This window comes from Cololabis saira, chromosome 17 (genome assembly GCF_033807715.1).
Source record: "Cololabis saira isolate AMF1-May2022 chromosome 17, fColSai1.1, whole genome shotgun sequence".
Taxonomy (NCBI): Eukaryota; Metazoa; Chordata; class Actinopteri; order Beloniformes; family Belonidae; genus Cololabis; species Cololabis saira.
In genome coordinates, this window is record NC_084603.1 from 40,408,823 (window position 1) to 40,431,967 (window position 23,145).

The following is a 23,145-nucleotide window of genomic DNA, read 5'->3' on the forward strand; positions in this document are numbered from 1 at the left end:
TTTTTGGCTCCTCTACCCACCTTTGTTCCACACCAGAACAGCCGTCAGACGGACGGACGGACATGTTCTCACTTTTAACTGGACTTCACTCAAAACTCCATTAAAGTCCTGCCTACAAACGTTGTTTCGGAGTGACTTTGACGTACGTCTGCATGCAGACGCCCTCGTTTCTGATGTCTTCAGAATCAAGATGATGAAATAAAAGATTACAGGTGTTTAACTTCTTAACCATTTTATTGTCTGTGTTTGCATTCAGATGTGGACAGAAAGACGGGATCAGGAAGTGGCACTTTGGGCATTGGTTGTCGACTTTGTCTCTGGATTTGATGAAAGTGAAATAAAGAGTCCAGATGTCTGGAGGTGGCTGGTCTCTGTTGGTGTCTCTGTTGGCGTCTCTGGGGGGGGGGGGGGTCTCTGTTGGTGTCTGTGTTGGTGTCTCTGGGGGGGGGGTCTCTGTTGGTGCCATCACTGCTGTGGCTGTCTCAGCGCGCCGCTCTGCTCCTGCAGCTCGGCCACCAGCTGCTCCAGAGCAGCCAGGCCGTCCTGCAGCTCGGCCTGGACCAGACCCGTGGACACGTCCGTGTGCATTTGCTGGAAGACAGAGATGGAGAGGAGGTCAAACACCAGATCACGTGTCAATCAATAAAGACCAGATCACGTGTCAATCAATAAAGACCAGATCACGTGTATAGACAGACAGACAGACAGACAGATCTTTATTCATCCCCGAAGGGAAATTCAACTAAAAAACAACCACACTTCCACTTTTCCACTAGTACCTACTCAGCCCGACTCTCCTCCACTCGGTTTGGTTCTTCTCTACTAGGGGTCTAACCTCGAGAATAATGTTGAATTAGAATTGAGAAAAATGTCGGTTTGTATTTCAACTTTAATCTTGACATTTCGACTTTTTTATCAAAGTGCACAAAAAAAAATCTTCCCCCCTCAAATCTCTTTTCTCATGCATGGCCCTAATACTCTCCCGTAGTGATGAGGCGGGGGAACGGACTGTGTCCCTGGAGGACGAGGGTTTTCCACTGCCGGTGTGGACGTTCCCATTGGAGCTCCCGGGTTTTACCGACCGGCAGCCGCGTGGTTGGGGGTTGATTTCCCCACCGACGGACTCCAGGCCTCTGCTCTCCTGTTCCGTGGAGCTCTGTCTTGTGTAGCTGCAGTTACCGTTAGTAGGTTTTCTAAAGCTTCAGTTGGGGGTGATGGGGGGACACTGGTGTCCACGTTCTGGGACCGTTCAGGGACCTACGGCCCAGTGACGTCCACACAGACCTGGACGGGACGCTTCCTCTGCTCAACACAGACTGGAAACAGCTTTTGGAGGATGACCTTCATCTCATTACTTCCAGCTGCTCTTTCCTCTGGTTGGATTTCACCTCCTCATTTCCAGCTGCTGCCTCTTCTGATTAAAATAACACATTTGATGTGTTTATTTGCAGACAAACCGGATCTTCTGGGATGTGTCTGGGAACACCTTCTAGAGCCAAAACCTGCTCAGGGTGCATGTTAATCAGTACTCCAGTTGTAAAAAAAAATCAGGGGGGATGGTGGATTTGATCATATGGGGACAGATAATTTGTGCTGATTACAAATAATATAATATATTACAAATAATAGCAGTGACCAAAACAGCTGCAGAAATACTGCAGGAATGACATAGCAGCAGTTAAATGCAGCCTTCTGTAAGCTTTAAATATCCACTGGGCTTACATCAAATACATCAAAAACACAACAATAAAAAACACTTTTCTGAACTTATCAATATGACTCTGTCCTTCACAGGATAAGTAACATGGATCACTGCAAAAACTCACAATCTTAACAAGAATATTTGTCTTATTTCTAGTTAAAATGTCTCATTTTAGTAAAATAAATCTCATTACACTTAAAACAAGACTCATCACTGGAAAAAAACAACAATTTTCACCTGTTTCAAGTAGATTTTCACATAAGTAGTTGCTTGTAATAAGATAAATCTTGTCCCACTGGCAGATTTTCCTACTTATTTCAAGTGAAAATGTACTTGAAACAGGTGAAAATTGTCAAATAAGTTATTTTTCTGGTGTTATTTTTCTGGTGATGACTCTAAATGTTGAAATAGCAGTAAAACCACATTCATTGATGAAATGACATAAGGGATGGAAAGGAGGGATGGCAGTTTTACAGGGGGGGATGATTTGGACCGTTTTTATTTCAGGGGGGGATGATTTGGACCGTTTTTATTTCAGGAGGGATGCCACCCCCCCTCATCCCCCACATCCCCCCTCAACTCCAGTACTGATGTTAATACCAAGCCTGAACCAAGTCTTCCTTTCTTTACGTCACCATGGTGAGATCCTTTACTATCCCGATCAATACTGCGATGGCTGAGTGTGACCTGGACCTGTGTGTTGGCGTGAGTTGTGGCTACCGTACCTTGGCTTTAGTAGCCAGACTCCGGAGGCTGAGGCGGCTGGAGGAGAGGATCTGCAGAGCTTCTGCTGGAGTCCTCTTCATCCCGCTGCAGCTCAGGGACACTGGAACACACAGGAGACATTCAGGGAGCAGGAACACACAGAAAACCTTTCACAGAAATGAGCTGCAACGTGTCACGAGTGTTAGAAATCAGCTTCAACACTGAGTGTGCTCAATAAACGCCGTAACACACGATTGGACAACGATAATGGTGACGCAGGATTCCTGGACAGCGAGCACGCGGGACAATGTTCAGGTTTTGCGCACAGATACTTTTTCAAATACAGTAATCCCTGGCTGTAACGCGGTTCTCCTTTCACGTCTCGCTGCTTCACGGATTTACATTATGCATCGTGTTCTGCATTCTGATTGGCTAAACAGTCTCCCTGCTTCTTCACTTCCTGTGTCAATAACGTTGGTTGCTTAGCAACAAGCTGAGAACGGCCAATGAGCTTCAGCAGCAGCTCAAGAACGGGACCTTTGATGAATCGTTCATTACAGTCTCAGATATAATCCATGGTGGTTTACAAGTTTTATAAGAATCTTTTTGCCCAGAAGAAAAAAACGCGACAACGGCCATAACTATGTTCTTCTCTGGAAAAAACACTCCTGCACCGCGGCTTTAGGAGAAAAAGACGCTACAGAGCGAGTCAGGATGCAGCGGCATCAGAAGAGCAGAGAAATACACACCAGTCACAATTTGTCCTACTGTACTTATTGTATTTTTTTAATCATAATCATTTTTCATTTTCTCCCATTCAAATCCAGTAACTGGGATTGCAGTGGAGCGAGGCTGATTACAAGAAGATACAGATGAAGATACAGACGATGGGATGAAGACATGGGCTTTAAAGAGGACGACTACCACATGACATACAAGGCTACACCACTTTCATCCGATCGGCTTAAACATCCATGTGTTGTAAAACTCACTGAAGGTTATTTAAGAACATCCAGACAACCTCACTGAACTCCAATGATCAATGTGGAAACTTTGAATTAGTGGGCTTCAACATTCAAACCTTTGTCTCTATTTTAGATGCATATAACCTGTGTGACTGCTGATTGATTTCATGTTGAACCGAGCATCAGCTGGGCACGTGGCCGCAGCGCCGGCCTCCTCCACGCGGCCGTTTCAACGGGTCAACTCTCTGTTCTACGTGGAAGGAAGCGTGGCCGTTTCCTGCCTCCGCCCTGGCAGTGCCGCTGCCGCTGGAAAGGTCAACCAGTGGTGATTTATGGAGCACATTCTTCCTGCTACGTTCCATCTGTCCTGCCGTCTGCTCGGGTGCAGGACACACACCGATGCCTGGGCGAGGAGCGCTGAGCAAACCTCCCTGCGGTGGCGTCATGTTATTCTAACAGAGTGACTCCACCCTGCTGGCCTGATGGGCTACGTTTCCAAACCACTGGAACCAGAACAAGTTACACCACTGTAAAGATGGAAAACTCTACATACATAACCCCAGTCAAACTGCACAAGTTTAATGATAACATCCCTGATATAATGTATTAAGTGCAATGAAGCAAGAGGAACGTTGTACCGCTGCATATGGGAATGTGTGAAGGTGAAATCCTTCTGGCAGGATATTATTAATATGATTGATCAGTGGGCCCGACACATCCCAGCTCGTGCTGGAGGAATTGTGGGACAGACATTGCCAATCACACCCATATATTCTGGCTATGCCCTAAGTTAAGTGTATTCTGGAGAGAGGTGTTTGATGCCCTCAAAGAGGTTTTTCAACAGGATATTCCACAAGACCCCACAGTGGCACCACTGGGAGTAATACCCAAAGGGGGGCAGGGCATTAATAAGTTTTATGTTTATTTGTTTTTTTGTTAGCACTTTGTGTTGCATTATTTGTATGAGAAGTGCTATATAAATAAAGTTTGATTTGATTTGACTTTACTATTTTTTTTTAAATTTGTCGGTTTGTTATTATATACGTATATTTTGGAGTGAATAATTATGTTGTTTTCTCGTTTTATTTGCTTAATACTTAAGTATAATGTGTAAAAATGTTGTATGCAGCTGAAAAAGGGAAAAAGAAAGAAGAAAATGTATGTGGTGTATTGTTGTTGAAAACTAAAAAAAAATAAAGTTAATGTGGCAGGTTGGAGTGGCTGCAACCACTCAGCAATCACACAGGTGTGTCCCATCAGCCTCTCCAACCTGCCAGCCTTGATAAAGAGGACTGAGAGACTCAGGAGGAGGCTGCTGCTGAGGAGCTGTGTGTGTTTCTGCACGTTTTGGGTGAGAAATAAAAGGGTCTGAACGAAACTCTGTGTCCTCTCCGTCCTTCGGTCGGGCCCCCGTGGCACGCACCTTGCCACAGTTAAAAAAAAAATATGATTGATCAGATATTATGCAAAAAGTTACCAATGTTCCAATCCAAGGTTTTTTATTCTGGGTATGTACCCAACTACGCCAAAATTACAAGATAAAGAATGTAGACTTGTAGATATGTGTATATTACAAGCGAAACGTATCATTTCACTTAATTGGAAAAATGTTGATGGACCAAGAATTGGAAGGTGGATTAAAGAGATGGCTTTTAACATGACAATGGAAAAAATAACTTACATTATTAGACGGAAGCAACATGTCTTTGTCGACATCTGGAGACCTTTTATATGTTTTTTAAGACATGATACTAATGTTGGTACCTTACTTCAGCAGGAGGAATCAGAGGGAGTAGAATATCCATGTGGGCTGATATAATGATATAATGGCCTGAAAATGTTCTTGAAATACATCAATGTCATAAATGATCTCAGTATTTGTATGCATGTATTTGTATGTACCGGTATGTCTGTATTCACACGGGCATGCGTATACTGTATATCACATCCAGGGTTCTATTGCTATCAGCTGTACTTATTTAATGGATATCTATGTTTACGTGTTTCTTAATCAATACTATAAATGGAAAACTCACTTTCCAACCCTAATTTTAAATGTCTTTGGTCAGTTTTTCATTGTAATGAATTATTATAGGTTAATAACGTCTCATTTATGTTACATGTGGTCAGATCTTATGTTGAAGTCAACAGCAATTCCAAAAGCGTGGATGCACTCATGATGTGGCCAGTCATTCAATATTATATTATTTAACCAACAACTTGTTCTTACCTATTGATTAGAATGATAGATTCTCATTTAAGACTTGGTTATTTTTTTATGAGCATATTAACTTACATCCATTTTCTCACTATACATACAATTTGCCATTAACAATAGTTTAAAGGAGTACATTTGTTAGAAATTGTTTTAAAAGAAAGATAGTTTGAATAGAAATTAAATTAATTTTGATTATAATGAAATAGAGTTTAGGGGGTAAGATTTAATACGTTGTAGTTTGGTCTAATACCTTAGTTGAAAATGTAAAGAAATTACAAGTGGCACAAAATAAAGCTGCACGTTGTGCTTTATCGTGTCCTTATAGGTCTAATGTGTCCAGCATGCACAAAAAACTAGGCTGGTATCTGTAAGACAAAGGTCTACGTATGTTATGTTAAGTTTTCTGAGAAATAAACTGGTGACACGCTCTCCAAAACAACTGTATGACAGATTCCATTATCATTTTGCTCACCATGGGTACAATACTAGAATCACATCAGAAAGCAGGTTCATACCGTGGGTGAGAACAGGTTTGATTCAGAGAACTTTTTTTTTTTTTACAGAGCCATGGTTGGGTGGAACTCTATACCAGTTTATATTTCACATGCAGGTAGCAAAGATTGGTTTAAGATTCAGTTGAAACAATATCTTTTAAAATTTAATGAATGATGATTTGTCATTTAGAGGGAACAAAGTGAAGGTTGAAATATAATTATAGGTAGTGTAAACCCTATCGTAATAAGGTGAAAAGTGGTCAAATAATTCTAGATAAGGTCATTTCAGGGAGGTATTGGTTATAAAGGTGTTTTATTTTATTTCATTTCTATGTATTTATGTCTGAGAATGATGGTGATTTAGTTCTCCTCTGTATAGATTGTGATTAAGGGAGTTGTGTCTATTATTGTTTTGTCATGTGTAATTTATGTCTGTATGTATTAAGTGTTAATTTGTGTGTTGTGTGTATGTCGGATCCCAGGAAGAATAGCTAATGCTGTGGCTAATGCTAATGGGGATCCTAAATAAAACAAACAAACAAACGTTTTTACTTATTCCTGCTCCTTTTCGAGCATGTTAATTATGATGGATGCATGTTTTTATTTATATTTTTGTATTTTTTTTCTCTTATTTACATTTATTTAATATTGATTATTATTGTTTGGTTTTGTTTTTACTAGTATTTCATGTTCAAAATAAAAATTTCAATTAAATTCAATAGGCACCACACCTGCTGATGATCAAATCATCAAGGACAACTCCCTCTTAAATAATATGGATTTAGGACAGATTTACATCCGTCAGGTTCAGGTCCTCACGTGACTGCAGCTCAGGAGACGAGCCGGGGGAGATGAACCCACCGTAGGATCGGAGGAGGAGGATTGGGAGGATTGCAGAGTGTACGCGAGCGCTCTGTCAATGTCACACGTAATCTTATTCAGAAGCAGAACAAAGACAGAATGACTGAAAGGAAAAGCTGCGTAGTGGCAGCCGCAGCATTTCAATCAGGCCGGGGTCTGGGACCTGGACCTGATTCCTTTATTTTCCAGCCTTTCTGATGGAGATTCACTGCTGTGCTTCCCATCATCGTCCTGTAGCACGATCCACTCTTGGCCAACCTTGAGCTGGACAGATGTTCTCACATTCGTCTGTAAAACGCTCTCAGATGGGTTCGTGGTCTGCACACGCCCTTCTCTGTCCAAATATACACGTACGTAAAAGGAAGTGATTTACAGACTAACGTACGGCGCACCCGCTGCTTTCAGCTCGTTAGCACCTTGTGGGAAATGGCAGACGGTGACTTAGTCCGGCTCAGGAGATGCTTTCATCTGTGTGCCGCTCTGTAAGGGCTTCTCCTAGTCCTAGTCTTTCTCCTAGATCAGGGGTCGGCAACCCAAAATGTTTTAGAGCCATATTGGACCAAAAACACAAAAAACAAATATGTCTGGAGCCACAAAAAATGAAAAGTCTTGTATCAGCCTTATAAGCCTTAGAATGAAGACAACACATGCTGCATGTATCTATATTAGTTATAACTGGGGGAAGATTTTTTTTTTCATTATGCACTTCGAGAAAAAAGTTGAAATGTCGAGAAAAAAGTTGAAATGTCGAGAAAAAAATCAAAATGTCGAGAAAAAAGTCAAAATTTGAGAAAAAAGTCGAAATGTCGAGATTAAAAATGAAAGGAAAAAGGAAGAAAAAAAAGAGAAAAAAAGGAATCAAAAGCTCCAGGAGCCACTAGGGTGGCGCTAAAGATCCGCATGTGGCTCTAGGGCGGCGGGTTGCCGACCCCTGCCCTAGTCCTTCTCCTAGTCCTTCTGGGTCGGAGACCAGGGTGGGACCTGTGCAGCTTCTCACACAGCTCCCTCTGGCCTGAGAAGATTTTGGTTGGTTTGTTTGTTTGTTTGTAGCTCTTTGATATTTCCTCAGAGAAGCATTTCAACTCATTTTATCCTCAAACAAACTCTCACTTTTGTAGCCACCAGTTCCTCTAAAACTGGTGAACTGGGATTAAAGGGACAGCTCTACGTTGGTTTAAATCATATCTATCTGACAGGTTCCAGTTTGTTCATGTACATGAGGTTTCTTCAGAACAGTCGAGGGTCTGTTATGGTGTTCCGCAGGGTTCAGTGCTAGGGCCAATCTTGTTCAGTTTATACATGCAGCCATTGGGAAGTATAATCCAGAATCACGGCATACACTTTCATTGTTATGCTGATGATACGCAGCTCTATTTGTCTATGAAGCCGGATGAAACAGAACCGTTAGTTAAACTTCAGGCATGTCTTAGGGACATCAAGGACTGGATGTCCAGAAATTTCTTGCTTCTAAATTCAGATAAAAGAGAGGTTATCATTCTTGGTCCAGAGCATCTTAGGAAGGGATTAGATGGTGTTGGGATGGCTTCCAGTGCAACTATGAGAACCTTGGTGTTGTTTTCGATCAGGATTTGTCGTTTAAACCATATGTCAATCAGGTTTGTAAAATAGCATTTTTCTCCGTAATATTGCAAAGATCAGGAAAATCCTCTTGCAGAGTGATGCAAAAAAACTAGTTCATGCGTTTGTATCTTCTAGACTAGATTACTGTAATGTGTTATTAGCAGGATGTCCAAGTAATTTGCTGAATAGGCTCCAGCTGATCCAAAATGCAGCAGCACGAGTACTGACAGGAATTAGCAGGAGAGACCACGTCTCTCCAGTGTTAGCGTCGCTCCATTGGTTACCCGTAAAATTCAGAATCCAATTTAAAATTTTATTACTTGCATATAAAGCCCAAAATGGCTTAGCACCGGATTATTTACAAGACCTGATAGTGCCTTATGTTCCTGTCAGAGCTCTCCGTTCTCAGAGTGCAGGTTTACTCGTAGTTACTAGAGTATCTAAATGTAGATTTGGAGGGCGGGCGTTCTGCTATCAGGCACCATTACTTTGGAACCAACTTCCAATCTGGGTTAAGGAGGCTGACACCACCTCCACCTTTAAAACTAAACTTAAAACCTTTCTGTTTAGTAAAGCCTATAGTTAGTGTTTAGTAAACCTCTAGCTGGTGTTGGTAAATCTCTAGGTAGTGTAAACCCTAGTGTGTTAGAGTCGCTCCTGTAGTTTCTTATGCTGGCCCCCCCTTTTCTTCTCTTTTTTCTCTTTTGTACATGTTGCAGCATCCTCTGCCGGTGGCGAAGAGCATCTCTGAATGCACAACACCGGAACCTGCAGCGTGGGAGTGAGGGGGGCAGGGTAACGGCCAGGTCCGGCGGGGGAGAGATTAGTCCGTCAAGACTCCTCTCCCTGGCCCTGCCCCTTCTCAACCTTTCCCCGACCCTGAACCTAACCTGGGACTTGATGATTGGGCCGGAGCTTCGGGAGCTGCGTGCTGGCCTACGGTCCCCTTCCCCGGTCATCCCGCTGCTGCTTCCACCTGCCTGCTTACAGCTTAAGAAAACTCAAATATCCTATCTCAAAAAATTTGAATATTGTGGGAATCTTAATCTTAAACTGTAAGCCATAATCCTCAATATTAAAATAATAAAAGGCTTGCAATATTTCAGTTGATTTGTAATTAATCCAGAATGTATGACATTTTTGTTTTTTTAATTGCATTACAGAAAATAAAGAACTTTATCACAATATTCTAATTTTCTGAGACAGTCCTGTATAGATATATGTAGACTATATGCACTTTGTTCCCTCCAGTTCTGCAGCGCAGCTTTAGCCCCGCCCACTGCAGGCTTCGGCAGACGTTGCAGCGATGCAGGCGTCCTGAGCCTCCACAGGAGATTTTTGACGCTTTCAGTGGAAATCCACCATAAGTTCTTCTGTGAGAAGTGTGAGTGCTGGTTGTGGCGTGAGCCGGCCGTGCACTCACCCTCTCCCATGTGGACGGCTCTCTGGATCACCTCCAGGAAGAGCGCCGGCTCCTTCTCCCAGCCGCCGGCCTGGACCTCGCAGCGATGCGCTTTGGACAGGAACTGAAGAGCCTGGAATCAACATCCACAAGGAGGCAATCAGGGATTATTATTGCTTAATCATTTCAGAGAGACTTCCATCCTCAGCAGCAAGAGTGGTTCTGGATTTACTCAAAGCCCTACTACTTCCTTATTTACATTTTTTTTAAATCGGCATTTAGCGCCATAATTGTCTGTTAACAAAAAAGCCAAACTGCAGAGGCAACTAATAGCGCTTTTCCACTAGAACCTACTCAGCTCGGCCTGGTTTCTTTTCCACTACAATCCAGCACCCAGATCAGAAGTAGGAGGTTGGAGAAGCTGCTGTGACGTATTTGATTGTGTGATCTAAACGAAGAAGACAACAACACTAAAGATGTAGAACCTGGAGATGATAGATGTGCTGCTGGGTCTGTGGATTGTGTTTGATACCAAGTTAAAAAATGAGAATGAGAGAAGCTTCAAGTGGCAACGCTTTTCTAATTTTGTTTATCTCGGTGCTGCTGAAAAGTCAGCTGGAGTCATGAGCAGCTATGAAGAGACAGAGCTCCTGGTAGATCTGGTCGTTCCTTATCTCCGTCTAGATCCCTTTTTAATTCTCTCCTCAGCACCAGGTTTATGAACATCTGACCCTCAGAGTTGGATCATGAAACAGACTTTTGCTGCCGTTGCTGGTTGAATAAAATGAACCAGAATCCGTCTCTGATTCTCTGATTCCCTCCTCCTGACTCAGACGTCTGACTCCAACCCCCCGACCAATCGGTGGTCTGTAGTGTGATGATGTCAGATACAGCCGACTCAGCAGCTTAGAACCTCGGTAGAATAGTTACAGAAAAAGTATCTACTTGGCATGTTAGACCCCTAGTGGAAAAGCGCAAAACCGAGGAGAGTCGTGTTGAGTAGGTACTGGTGGAAAAGTGCCATAATTAAACAGGATTTGACTCGTTGAGGATTTCAGGATTTAGAGGAGTTCTTGTTTGACCTTCTCCGATCCTGCAGGAGGCCACTGGTCTGTGGCGCTCCTCAGGGCTCTGTTTTAGTTCCAATCTAATTGGTTTGACTCTGGTCCTGGACATGTTTTCTGTCTGAGGAGTCTCCCCGGGGACGGGAGGTACAGACGGGCTACGACTCCCTCTGCTCCCTTTCTCTGTCCATCTACCATGAAATTAGGCCATAAGAGCCACATCTCCAAATAAATAAAGCATCAGATTTTTAATCTGATGGCATTAGGGCATAAAGACTGTACAGAAGAGTATTAGGGCCATGCAGGAGAACAAATACTTGAGAGGGGAAGATTTTTTTTTTATTGTTGTTGTGCTCGCCCATTTGGCCATGTGAACTCTGTATGTGAACATTTTGTGAATGTGTACATTCAACTTTGAAACGACTCAGCTGAAAATCGGCTGTAATGTGCCTCCAAAAATGGCAGCCTGGCCACGAACTACAACCCCCAGCATGCCTTGCGTGGGGGGGGTGGCGCCTATAAGCGGCGCGCATCCAATCGCAATGAGGCACCGATGACGTCACCGTAGCGCGCGTAGGATCAAAACGCAGCGCTGCGCGTTCATCTCCCTCTTTTTTCCTTCATTCAACTGGCGGGTCAGGACGTCTTCCTGGCTCCGGGCCAAAGGGACCACGGCCTTCCCCCCCCCCAAAGGGGGGGGAATCTGCAGCGTGGTCTCGTCGGAGGATCAGCGAGGGCCCGCGGCGCAGACAGCGCCGGCTGCATCTCTTTCCTTCTCCACTAGATCTCATCCGAGCTGGATCGTTTGGCTCTGTGCCAAGATCCCATCTTCCGTTCTCCCCCCGGCTGGGGGGAGGTGTAAGGCCCCATCGGGCCGCTCCGTTGGACCTGCAGCCCGTTGAAGCCGCGGTGCGCGGAGCCGCCCCCATCAGCTCTCGGTCTCAACTTTTCATCCAGAGTCCTGCTTCACGTATCCCCGGTCCCTGGGAGCTGGAAAGGGGGGGGGAGCCGCTTCGAAGCTCGGCCCCGGCCCAGGGTGAGACCCGTTCCTCTGTTCTAACCTCTCTCTCTGCTCTTAAACTTCACCTGAAAGGACCTGTGGACAGCCTGCCCCGCGCAGAACCGAGACGCATCCCGCCGCCCGTCCCGGGGCCACGCGCTCAGGCCGACGGGCACCAGCACTCAGAAGAAGTAGACTGGCCCCGCGCGCCCCCGAGACGACGTGATAGCCTCCGGACCGGGGCTGGAGCGCCGGCTGCTTCAGCTGTACCCCCGTCCTCTCGTGATTCCAGAGTCAGGAGGAGGAGCGGGAGAGGCGGGAGGACTCTCTGGGATCGGACTCCGACCAAAGACCCGGCAGGAACCCCTGATCAGCACCCGGAGACCCAAGGAGGCGTGAGGTTTTGAGACCTGGGTGTATGAGTTTAACTGGGAGTGTTACAGAGCTAAATCTGCATTCAGAGCTGAGATTACATCATCATTGTTATCATTATCATGTTTGATTATTTGGTAGTCGCTGTTTTCTGCCGTAGGCACGTTTTAAATGCTGCGTTCGCCATCCGGTCCGATTGCACGTGGCCCAGAGGGCGCGTCCATGCTTAAATACCACAGAGTTCCGCCATCTTTAAAATACCACCCTTTAAACACTGCAATATTTTAAACTGTACATGTTCGTGATATCATTTTTATTATTGCTTTGATTTCTTTTTTCCATTCCATGCATTTAACTTTCATGTCATATTTTTCTATTGATGTTTTTCTAGTTAATTAATTGTTTTATGATACTTAAGTTCTGCCATCGGGATTTATTGGGTATCCATTTACATCTTCTTTGATACCCGTATGTAAATAAATTCGGATTGTTTTTTTAATGAGTGGTTGTTGTTATTTCATGCAAGATTTGGTCACAAATTGATTTGTTTAAGCAGAGCCTAGTGTTCGGATATCACGCCTTCACTGTTATTCTGTAAAATATAGTAAGATTTGCTGTTCTGCAGGATAATTCAAATCATAATGAGACTGATTTTCTGCTGTTTAGTTATCACAATTTCCTCCGAAGTAAGGCATCGGGGGTGGTGCCCCTACGAGAATTATCATTTTTGATAATACAATTTGATAAATAGTCCACTTTATTAATTGTTAATAATTCTTTAATAGAATTATCATTAGCCTTCGATAACTGGACGGCCAAGCTACCCGAGTTGCACAACATTGTGCACTTTGAGAAAAAAGTCGAAATGTTGAGAATAATGTTGAAGTACAATTTCAAGAATAAAGTCGAAATTTTGTGAATAAAGTCAAAATTTCGCCTTTTTTCTCAACTTTTCAACTTTATTCACGAAATTTTGACTTTTTTCTCAACATTTCGACTTTTTTCTTGAAATTGTACTTCAACATTAATCTCGACATTTTGACTTTTTTCTCAAAGTGCATAATGAAAAAAAAAATCTTCCTCCTCTAAAATATTATCTTTATTTTTCTCCTGCCTGGCTCTAATACTCTTCCGTAAGACTGAGTTTTATAAATTGTCTGGATTAATTGATTGCATGAAAGAAATCCAAAATGCAGAAATTAGCAGAAAACTAACTTCAATTAAACTCCGAAGAGATGGACAGTCTGTGTTGGTTGTCACGGATACCGTGGTGTGTGCACCAGGCAGAAGGTGTTGGTCGTCACGGATACCGTGGTGTGTGCACCAGGCAGAAGATGTTGGTCGTCACGGATACCGTGGTCTGTGCACCAGGCATAAGGACTCCAGGGTGGTGATTCGTGCTTTTCCTTGCTCTTGTTCACATTACTGCAGGCACTTTTCAGCTGGTTCTGACACAGGGGTCGGCAACCCGCGGCTCTAGAGCCGCATGAGGCTCTTTAGCGTCGCCCTAGTTGCTCCTGGAGCTTTTTCAAAAATGTTTGACCTTTTTTTCTTCTTTTTTTCCTCTTTTTTCCTTTATTTTTTCTTCCTTTTTCCTTTACTTTTTAATCTCGACTTTTCAACTTTTTTCTCAACATTTCGACTTTTTTCTCGACATTTCAACTTTTTTCGTGAAATTATGACTTTTTTCTCGACATTTCAACTTTTTTCGCGAAATTATGACTTTTTTCTCGACATTTCAAATTTTTTCCTCGAAATTTAGACTTTTTTCTCAAAATTTCAACTTTTTTCTCGACATTGACTTTTTTTTCTCAAAGTGCATAATGAAAAAAAAAATCTTCCCCCAGTTCTAACTAATATAGAAACATGCAGCATGTGTTGCCTTCATTCTAAGGCTTATACAAGACTTCATTCTTTGCGGCTCCAGACATATTTGTTTTTTGTGTTTTTGCTCCAATATGGCTCTTTCAACATTTTGGGTTGCCGACCCCTGATCCAACAGAAACGCCCTTGAGGGTCGTCTGGTCCAGCTCCGCATGCTTCATGCCTGTAGTGGAACCGTCGGATCCTCCAGCTGGAGGCGGTTAGTGGTTCACCACATACGCTTTAACATTCAGGGGCACCGTTCCCGTCAAGCAGACGCTCCTCCACTGCAGAATAAGCTACCCGTGTTTTTATGCGGCGCCGGTCGCTTTAAGAAGCGGCTGAAGACTTCATCCACACCAGCCGTTTGTTAGGGAGGACCTTTATGGTACGTTTGTGTCTGTCTTCTCTAACCGTCTTACATACCTGCTGTTGGCCCACGTCACCAGGAGGAGAGAAGCAGGAATTACTGCCACGGAGCAGCTGCAAGGCTGCGTCCTCCACACCCCCATCCTAGCCAGGGCTAATGTCAAGAATCCATTCCATTTCTTAAGATTCAGAATCGATTATCAAGATTTGGTTCGATTCGATTCCGATATTGATTTGGGTTAGTGTTATTAAAACTGTTTTTTGAGCTGTTGCATGAATGATATGACTGTAGTTCTGCAACATATTAATACTAGTATTATATTGAGATTCAACAGCAAGTATTGCAGCTAATGATGCTGTAAGGACCAATCAGCTCCCAGAATGCTGATAGAACTGAAACAGAAACATCGTGGGTCAGAATTACCAAACAGATCCAGGGAGGAAACAGAGACGGATGAAATCAATTTAAATTTTTCCCAGATTCCCTTTTTACTTTTCCATTTTCGGCCTTTTTCGTTTTTTTTTTATATCAAACTGACTCTTATCTACGCGGAAATACCTCTAAAATATAAAGAAGGCTTCCCAAAGTGTGATCTATGGTGAAACAGGAAACTGAAGATGTGCACGCTTATATATAGATATGTGTAGAATATATACACTTTGTTCCTCCAGTTCTGCAGCGCAGCTTTAGCCCCGCCCCCTGCAGGCCCCGCCCACTGCAGGCGTCGACATGCAGCTTTCAGTGTGAATCCACCAAGCAGAAATGACAATTTGGATGCAGGCGTCAGGAGATTTTTGACGCTTTCAGTGTGAGTGCAGGGTTAGATATTAGTGTGAATGCAGGGCTAGATATTAGGGTTAGAGGTCCCATATGGGACCCTTCTGATGCTGGTGTGTGTTGATCCAGAACCGGTTTGTGCCGGTGCACAGCACCAACCTTGTGGCTGTCCTCCGGGTCGCTGCCCCGCCCGTCCCCGTACAGCAGGGCGTACTGCCGCCAGATCTCAGCGTCGCTGCTGTGGCGGGAGCTGACCCGGCCCAGCAGCTCCCTCAGTCTGGGCTGCAGGACTCCCGCCTGGTTCCCCTGGCTGTCCAGCAGGTTGGAAGATACGGCTTTAACCAGGATCTGGAGAATCTGCCCAGGGGAGGGGAAGAAAAGGAAAGAAGAATCAGAAATCAAGAAGTCCCAACTCGTATTCATGTTGGCCTCGTGGATCCTTTAATCACTGATGAGTCAACAGACGTTATGAGAACACAGAAGTCTCATAAACCTGGAGATGTAGGAAGTAAAGGGGGGTGAGGGTTGGTGGGGGACTGGAGTTGTATGGTTGTGGGTGTATACAGGACCGTCTCAGAAAATTACAATATTGGGATAAAGTTCTTTATTTTCTGTAATGCAATTAAAAAAAACAAAAATTGCTGATTATGGCTTACAGTTTAAGATTAAGATTCCCAGAATATTCTAATTTTTTAAGATACGATATTTGCGTTTTCTTAAACTACTATTATACTCCTGGACCGCCCGGCTGCCATTGGGATCACTGGTATTGCACTCTCTTGGTTTCATACCTCACTGACCGTCAACAGTTCGTACAATTAAAGAACCACAAATCTGATGCACGGGTGTCACACTGGGTGTCCCCCAGGGGTCAGTACTGGGTCAGATTCTTTTCACCATCTACCTCCTACCCCTGGGCTCAATCCTCTGGTCACCATGACACACCCATGCTACACCGATGACACACAGATCTATATCTCCTCCAAACCCACTGCTACTATTCCTCCCACTTCCCTCACCGACTGTCTGGATGATATCAATACCTGGATGAGCAAAAATGTTCTAAAACTCAATGGCAGGTGGGGACTTCCGGGCGCGGAGCAAGATGGCAGCATAGAGCAGAGCTCCTGAGTCGATTAGACAATAATTTCCCCCAAACTACGAAAATATTGAGAACACGAATTCCAAACTGATGCACAATGAGCGGGGGACGAGGACAGAGAAGTTTGAGGAAAAAAGCATTGTCCGAAGACCAAGAACACGATTGTGAAGACGAAGCGGCAAGCGGGGAAAATGACGACAACCCACAGGCCCACACGGTACTCGAGGGACTCGCTGATATTACGAGAGAGATACGTGACTTAAAAAGGGAGATGAAAAAAGACCTCTCAGAATTCAAAGAAGAATTTAAAGAGGAGGTGAGGCGAGAGTTTGCCGGATTTAAGGATGAAACTAATCGAAAATTGGCACAAAATGTCGCAGAAATACAAGAGCAGAAGAAGGATATCACTGCGGCGCAGGAGCGGGTGGCGCAGTTGGAGGAGTGGAACATCGAGGCGAAGGAAGCCATCCTCACTTTATTAAAACAGCAAACAAAACTTCAAGATAAGTTGACGGAAGTGGAGGGACACGGCAGACGCTGTAATTTGAGGATTTATAATGTGGCTGAACGGAACAACGAGTCTGTGAAAGAACTGGTGGAGGGGCTCCTCCGCCGGGAGCTCGCCTTACCGGCGGGGACCGAGCTCCATATTCAACGCGCGCACAGGAGTCTCGGAAAAAAACCACCACCCGGCGCGTCACCGAGGTCCATTGTGGTCAATTTTCTCAAATATGAGACCAAAGAGAGCATTCTTACTAAAGCCTGGAAAGAGAAAATATTAATTGAGGGGAGGCAGATATTTTTTGATCACGACTACCCCACCGAGGTGTTGAAAAAACGTAAATCCTACTCCGAAATTAAAAAGACCCTGAAAGACAAAAAAATACGCTTCCAGACACCTCTGAGTAGGATAAGGATTCACTGGTCGGACGGGCCCAAGATCTACAACAGCGCTGAAGACGCAGCGCGGGATATGCGGAAAAGAGGGCTGGAGACGGGTGAGCAGCGCGTCAGCGAGCCCTCGCTGGAGGAGCGGATCCAGAGAGCTTCACCATGGCAACGCGTCGGAGAAAGGCAGGCGACAAACCAAGGACCCGGCGCACCCGAGGATGCCGGTCAGGACGCGGCGGAGAGAGCGAGAGGAAAGCTGCAAGGATTTAGAAGATGATGAGGGGATGATGAAAATGAGAGAGAGGGAGGGGGTTTCCAGGTACCACGGACGAGTTAAATGCCTCCTGTTTTTTTTTTTTTTAAGTTGAAGAACACACGCTGGCTGGGTGAGTAAATTAATCCAAACAGTTTACAGATAACGGTGCCCCATCCACCCTTGTGTTTTTTTTTTTTTTTTTTTTTTTTGACTTTTTCTGTTCTGATGGGCAAACTGGAGGTTTTTTTTTATTTTTTTTTTATTTTTATTACAATAGAAAGGGTACCATTAAGGAAGACTTGAAATGGGGATTTTTAAGACCACCCTCCCTCCTCAAATAAATGAAACTTCTCTAATGTTTAAGTTTACACGGGAATCGACGAAGGGAGCTGTCAAGTTAGTGACTGTTGGACTTATCTGGTAGTATGGGAAGGCCTATTGTAGGTCCATCCCTAACCACTAGGGGGGGGCTTCTGTTCAGGAAAAGTTACCCCCCACTCCCACCAACAGGGAGACAGGACCCATGGGGAATGAGGTCCTTTTTTGCGGGGGAGTTCAGTTTTTATGTTTGTTCATACTTTGTTCATGAAAAAAGGTTGGTTGACAACAATACAGTGGCGGGATTAGGCACTATTTCAAGGGAAACAAACAATGCAACATAATGATGTAATGGTGGTGTCACTGAACGTTAACGGCTTGAACAATATCAAAAAAAGAAATAAAATTTTATCTAAATTTAGGAGAGAGAAAATGCAGGTTATTTTCCTCCAAGAAACTCACCTATCGCAGGAGGAACATGTAAAGTTTAAAAAATTGGGTTACAGGAATTCATTCTCCAGTTCCTTTGGGCATAGTCACAAAAGGGGTGTGATGATACTGATCTCCAACATGGTAAACTTTGAACTGATTAAAGAAATCAGTGACAAGAAGGGAAGATATATTATGGTCAAAGGGAAATTAGAGAATCAATTGGTGACACTGCTCAATGTGTATGCTCCTCCAGAAAGTGGGAAAGTATTTTATGAAAAAGTTTTTGATCTTATAAATTTAGAAACAGAGGGGACATTAGTGTGTGGTGGGGATTTCAATGTGGTATTGAATTATGGGTTGGACACTACGAGTACGAAGAGAAACAAACAACAAATTAATAGGTACATGAGTACAATTATGTCGGAAATGGATATACTGGATGTTTGGAGAGAACTTCATCCACTTGATCGGGATTATACCCATTATTCAGCTCCACACGCTATGTACTCCAGAATTGATTATTTTTTAATGGGTAAAGGAGATATACACAAAGTGAGGGAATGTAAAATAGGAGTGGCTGATGTGTCAGATCACAGTGCAGAAAATTCATATGGAAGACAGGAGGAAAAATACAATATGGAGACTCAACGAAGGCATACTCAATAATAAAAGACTAGTCAAAGAAATAAGAGGAGAAATAATTACATACCGAGAGGAAAACGACAATGGGGAAGTTGACCCAACAATCTTATGGGATGCCCTGAAGGCTGTGATTAGAGGGAGGCTGATTTCTTACACAGCATTTTTAAAGAAGGTTAAACTGGGGACATATCAGAAACAAATTGAAAAACTAAAAGAACTGGAACAGCAACATAAACGGTCAAAAGACTCAGACATACTGAATCAGATTAAAAATGTGAGGAAAAAAATAGATGATATATTGTTGGAAGAGGTGGAAAGGAAAGCAAGGTTTATGAAACAAACCTACTATGAGGGAGGATCTAAAGCCGCAAAAGTTATGGTTAGACGCATTAGGAAACAACAAGCAATAACTAATATACATAAAATAAAAGATCCTGCGACCAATAAAACTCTATGTGAACCAGAAGAAATAGAAAAGGTGTTTGAGAAATATTATTGTAACTTATATTCACAACCCACTTCTATAGATGAAGAACACCTGACAGAGATGCTAGACAACTTGGATTTGCCAACGATTGGCGCAAACCAGAATGCAATATTGACTTCAGAAATTACAATAGAAGAGATTAAAGAGGCAATTAGCCGGGCAAAATCTGGGAAGTCTCCAGGAGCTGATGGAATGGGAGCTTTTTTTTACAAAACATTCAAGGAAGAGTTAATCCCACTACTCCAGGACTCATTTAATTATAGTCTCAGATCAGGCAGGATCCCCCCCTCATGGAAGGAAACCATTATTTCCATTATTCCAAAGGAAGGCAAAGACAAAGAATATTGCTGTAACTACAGACCCATATCGCTTCTAAATGTGGATTATAAACTTTACACCTCAATTATAGCCAAAAGATTAGAGACATTTATGCAGGATTTGGTTGATGAAGACCAGACTGGTTTTGTTAAAGAAAGGCAAACACAAGATAACATAAGAAGAAGTTTACATGTTATAGAATATATACAGAGCAAGGGGGAAAGTGCAGTTTTGGTAAGCATAGATGCAGAGAAGGCTTTTGATAGTGTGAGTTGGGTATTTTTATATAATGTATTAGGAAAATTTGGATTTAATGAGGAATCTGTGAATTGTATTAAGTCGTTATACCAGGAACCTATGGCAAGGATCAGAATAAATGGCAGTTTGACAAAACGTTTCACTTTGGAAAGGGGAACAAGACAGGGGTGCAGCCTCTCTCCAAGTCTATTTGCATTATTTATCGAACCATTAGCCCAAATGATTAGACAGGAGGAAGAAATCAAAGGGGTGAAAATAGGAAGGGAGGAACATAAGATAGGATTATTTGCGGATGACATATTGATTTTTTTAAAGCAACCTAACGAAAGTTTCCCAAAATTAATTAGGCTATTGGAGAATTACGGAAAATATTCAGGTTATAAAATTAATGTTACAAAGACACAGATCTTGTCAATAAACTATTCCCCGGCCCAAGAGATAAAGGATACATATAAACTCGATTGGAATGCCAAATCGATCAAATACTTGGGAGTAAGTGTTACAAAAGGAATAGACAAGCTATATGAAGCAAATTACACTAAAATAAATCAAGATATTCGGAGAGACTTGGAGAGATGGTCTGCTATTTTTCTAGACTTCAGCTCGAGGATAGAAATAATTAAGATAAATGTTCTACCAAGACTCTTATACTTATTTCAATCTCTTCCAGTAAAGATCCCACCAAAGCAGTTTACTGAATGGGACAGGTGGATATCAAGGTTTATATGGGGAGGAAAGAAACCTAGGACCAGGTACAAAACTCTGCAGCTCCCTAAAGATAAGGGAGGAATGGCCCTGCCGAACCTTCAGGAGTATTTCTATGCCGCACAAATCAGACCTTTGATATACTGGTGTAACAATGAGTATTTTTCAAGATGGAAAAGTATTGAGATAGAACAGGCGGGCGTTGAAGTACGAAACTTGATAGCATATAAAGGCCTATTGGGAAAAATAGGTAACCATTTGAATGTAATAACTAAAAATACAATTGAAATATGGAATACCGTCGTTGAAAGGTATAAACTGGAGAAAGAGATAAAGAAATTGAGTTGGTTTGCATTTGATGATAGGTTTATACCTGGGACAAATGATAAAGGGTTCAAACAATGGGCAAGTAGAGGGATCACAGCAATGTGTACAATGGTTGAACGGGGTAAGCTGCAGAGTTTTGAGAAGTTGAAGGATAGATTTGGACTAGACGAACATGAACGATATCGCTACCTGCAAATAAAGGATTATTATGAGAAAGAGATAAAAACTGACACTGAAAGTGAGGTTGTTGAGGTATTTCAGAGAGCTTATGAAGGTAAAAAATGCAGAGTAATCTCAGCCCTTTATAAAAGCTTGATGTCATGTAGAAAGTATTCTTCCTTTTATGTCAAAGAAAAATGGGAAAAGGAATTGGAAGAAGAAATAACAGAGGAAGAGTGGTTTAATATCTGTAAAACACAGTGCACGTCCACTAGCTCCAGGATCTGGAGAGAGTTTAACTGGAAGAATATGGCCAGATTTTTTATTACCCCAAAGATTAGGAAAGGGGTGGTGTCTACTCAGCAGCCATGCTGGAGAGCATGTGGTCACATGGATGCTGATCATACACATATATTCTGGTCCTGTCAAAAGTTGAAGGGATACTGGGACAAAATATGGAGGGGTTTACAAAAGATAATAGGGTATGAGATACCAAAATCATGTAAGCTACTTTACTTGGGGAACTTAACACAAGATACGATACAGAAAGAAGATGAGTACCTTGTCAAAGTATTGCTGTCAGCTAGTAAAAAAACAATTACCAGAATGTGGTACAAAGTGGACCCTCCGACTGAGGAGCAGTGGATGTGCACTGTGGAAGAGATTTTTTTAATGGAGAAAATTACACATAAACTGAGACTACAAGAGGCACAATTCGAGGATAAATGTGAAAAATGGACTGATTACAGAAGACGAGAAGAGGACACCACCATTGTTACTGAACAAGGACACTGATATAAGGATGAGTGCTTAACTATGCATGTTTGATTTACCCTGACACTGTAATTGTTGAAAGAAAATTTGAATACAAAATAAGTTACAAAAAAAAAAAACTCAATGGCAATAAAACTGAGGTTCTGCTCATCGGCTCGAAATCCACCCTCACCAAGTCACAACCCTCTCCCTGCTCCACCCGTCATCACCTTCTCCCCTCAAGTCAAGAGCCTTGGCATCATCCTGGATCATCCTGGACAGCAGCCTCTCATTTGCACCTCATATTCACAACATCAACTGCATTCTTCCACCTTCGAACATCTCCAGACTCTGTCCAGCACTGTCTCAGTCCAGCAGTGTCTGAATTATAACCGTCTTCTAGGTAATGGATTCCTCTTTGGTGCCAAACTTCCAGGGTTTTGCTGTCCAGAGTCCCCTGGCCACCTTTGTGCTGCAGTTATTTACACTGATGGAAGTGATCTGGTCCACCTGATCCCTATCAGGTTTAAGAGGCAGTAGAACACAACTCAGTCTTTTCTGTCTGAGCAGATATTCTAGTGTATTGATGAAAAAGGACTTGTGTCCCAAAATAACTTGGTTTGTTTCAGCCAGATGAATGTCCCCTTGATGTTGCTTTCGTAGTTTTCCAATCACTGCGGTTCATTCAAACGGGGGAACTTCACAAAAATCCCACACTTTGGGCCTGCAGCTGTCCAACAAGTTGGATTGTTACACAGAACCGTCACACAGGAGGGAACCTCTTCAATGGTCACGGTGCTAGCTGATGAAAACCTCCGTGTGGGGATATTTTCTGTCCGGTATAATCCCCTGCACATCTGTACACGGCTCTGGCACCGTGTGAAGTGAAGCTGATCCCCACGAGGAGCTGGGGAGGCCGGCCCAGGTGCAGCCCGCTCTACGCTCCGTCATGCTTCCTGGAAGCAAAGCTCACAGACGGGGGGGACTGAGTTCCCTGGAGGGGGAGACAAAGACAAAAGAAGAAAACGAGTGGAGGCTCCTGCTGCAGAGAGGAGGACCTGCTGCAGAGAGGAGGACCTGCTGCAGAGAGGAGGACCTGCTGCAGAGAGGAGGACCTGCTGCA

At 43.2% G+C, this 23,145-nt stretch overlaps 1 protein-coding gene across 2 annotated transcripts in view; it reads right to left on the bottom strand.

The window, feature by feature from the left end:
- Positions 1-200: 200 nt before the first annotated feature.
- Positions 201-23,145, bottom strand: part of ttc27 (tetratricopeptide repeat domain 27) — an 89,702-nt gene continuing 66,757 nt past the window's right edge. For both annotated transcript variants that reach the window (XM_061745612.1, XM_061745611.1), the window contains exons 17-20: positions 15,534-15,731; positions 9,950-10,061; positions 2,428-2,528; positions 201-591 (exon numbers count right to left, since the gene is read on the bottom strand). In XM_061745612.1, the coding sequence (XP_061601596.1) occupies positions 466-591; positions 2,428-2,528; positions 9,950-10,061; positions 15,534-15,731 (537 nt within the window). In that variant the 3' untranslated portion in view covers positions 201-465. The remainder of the gene's footprint in view (positions 592-2,427; positions 2,529-9,949; positions 10,062-15,533; positions 15,732-23,145) is intronic.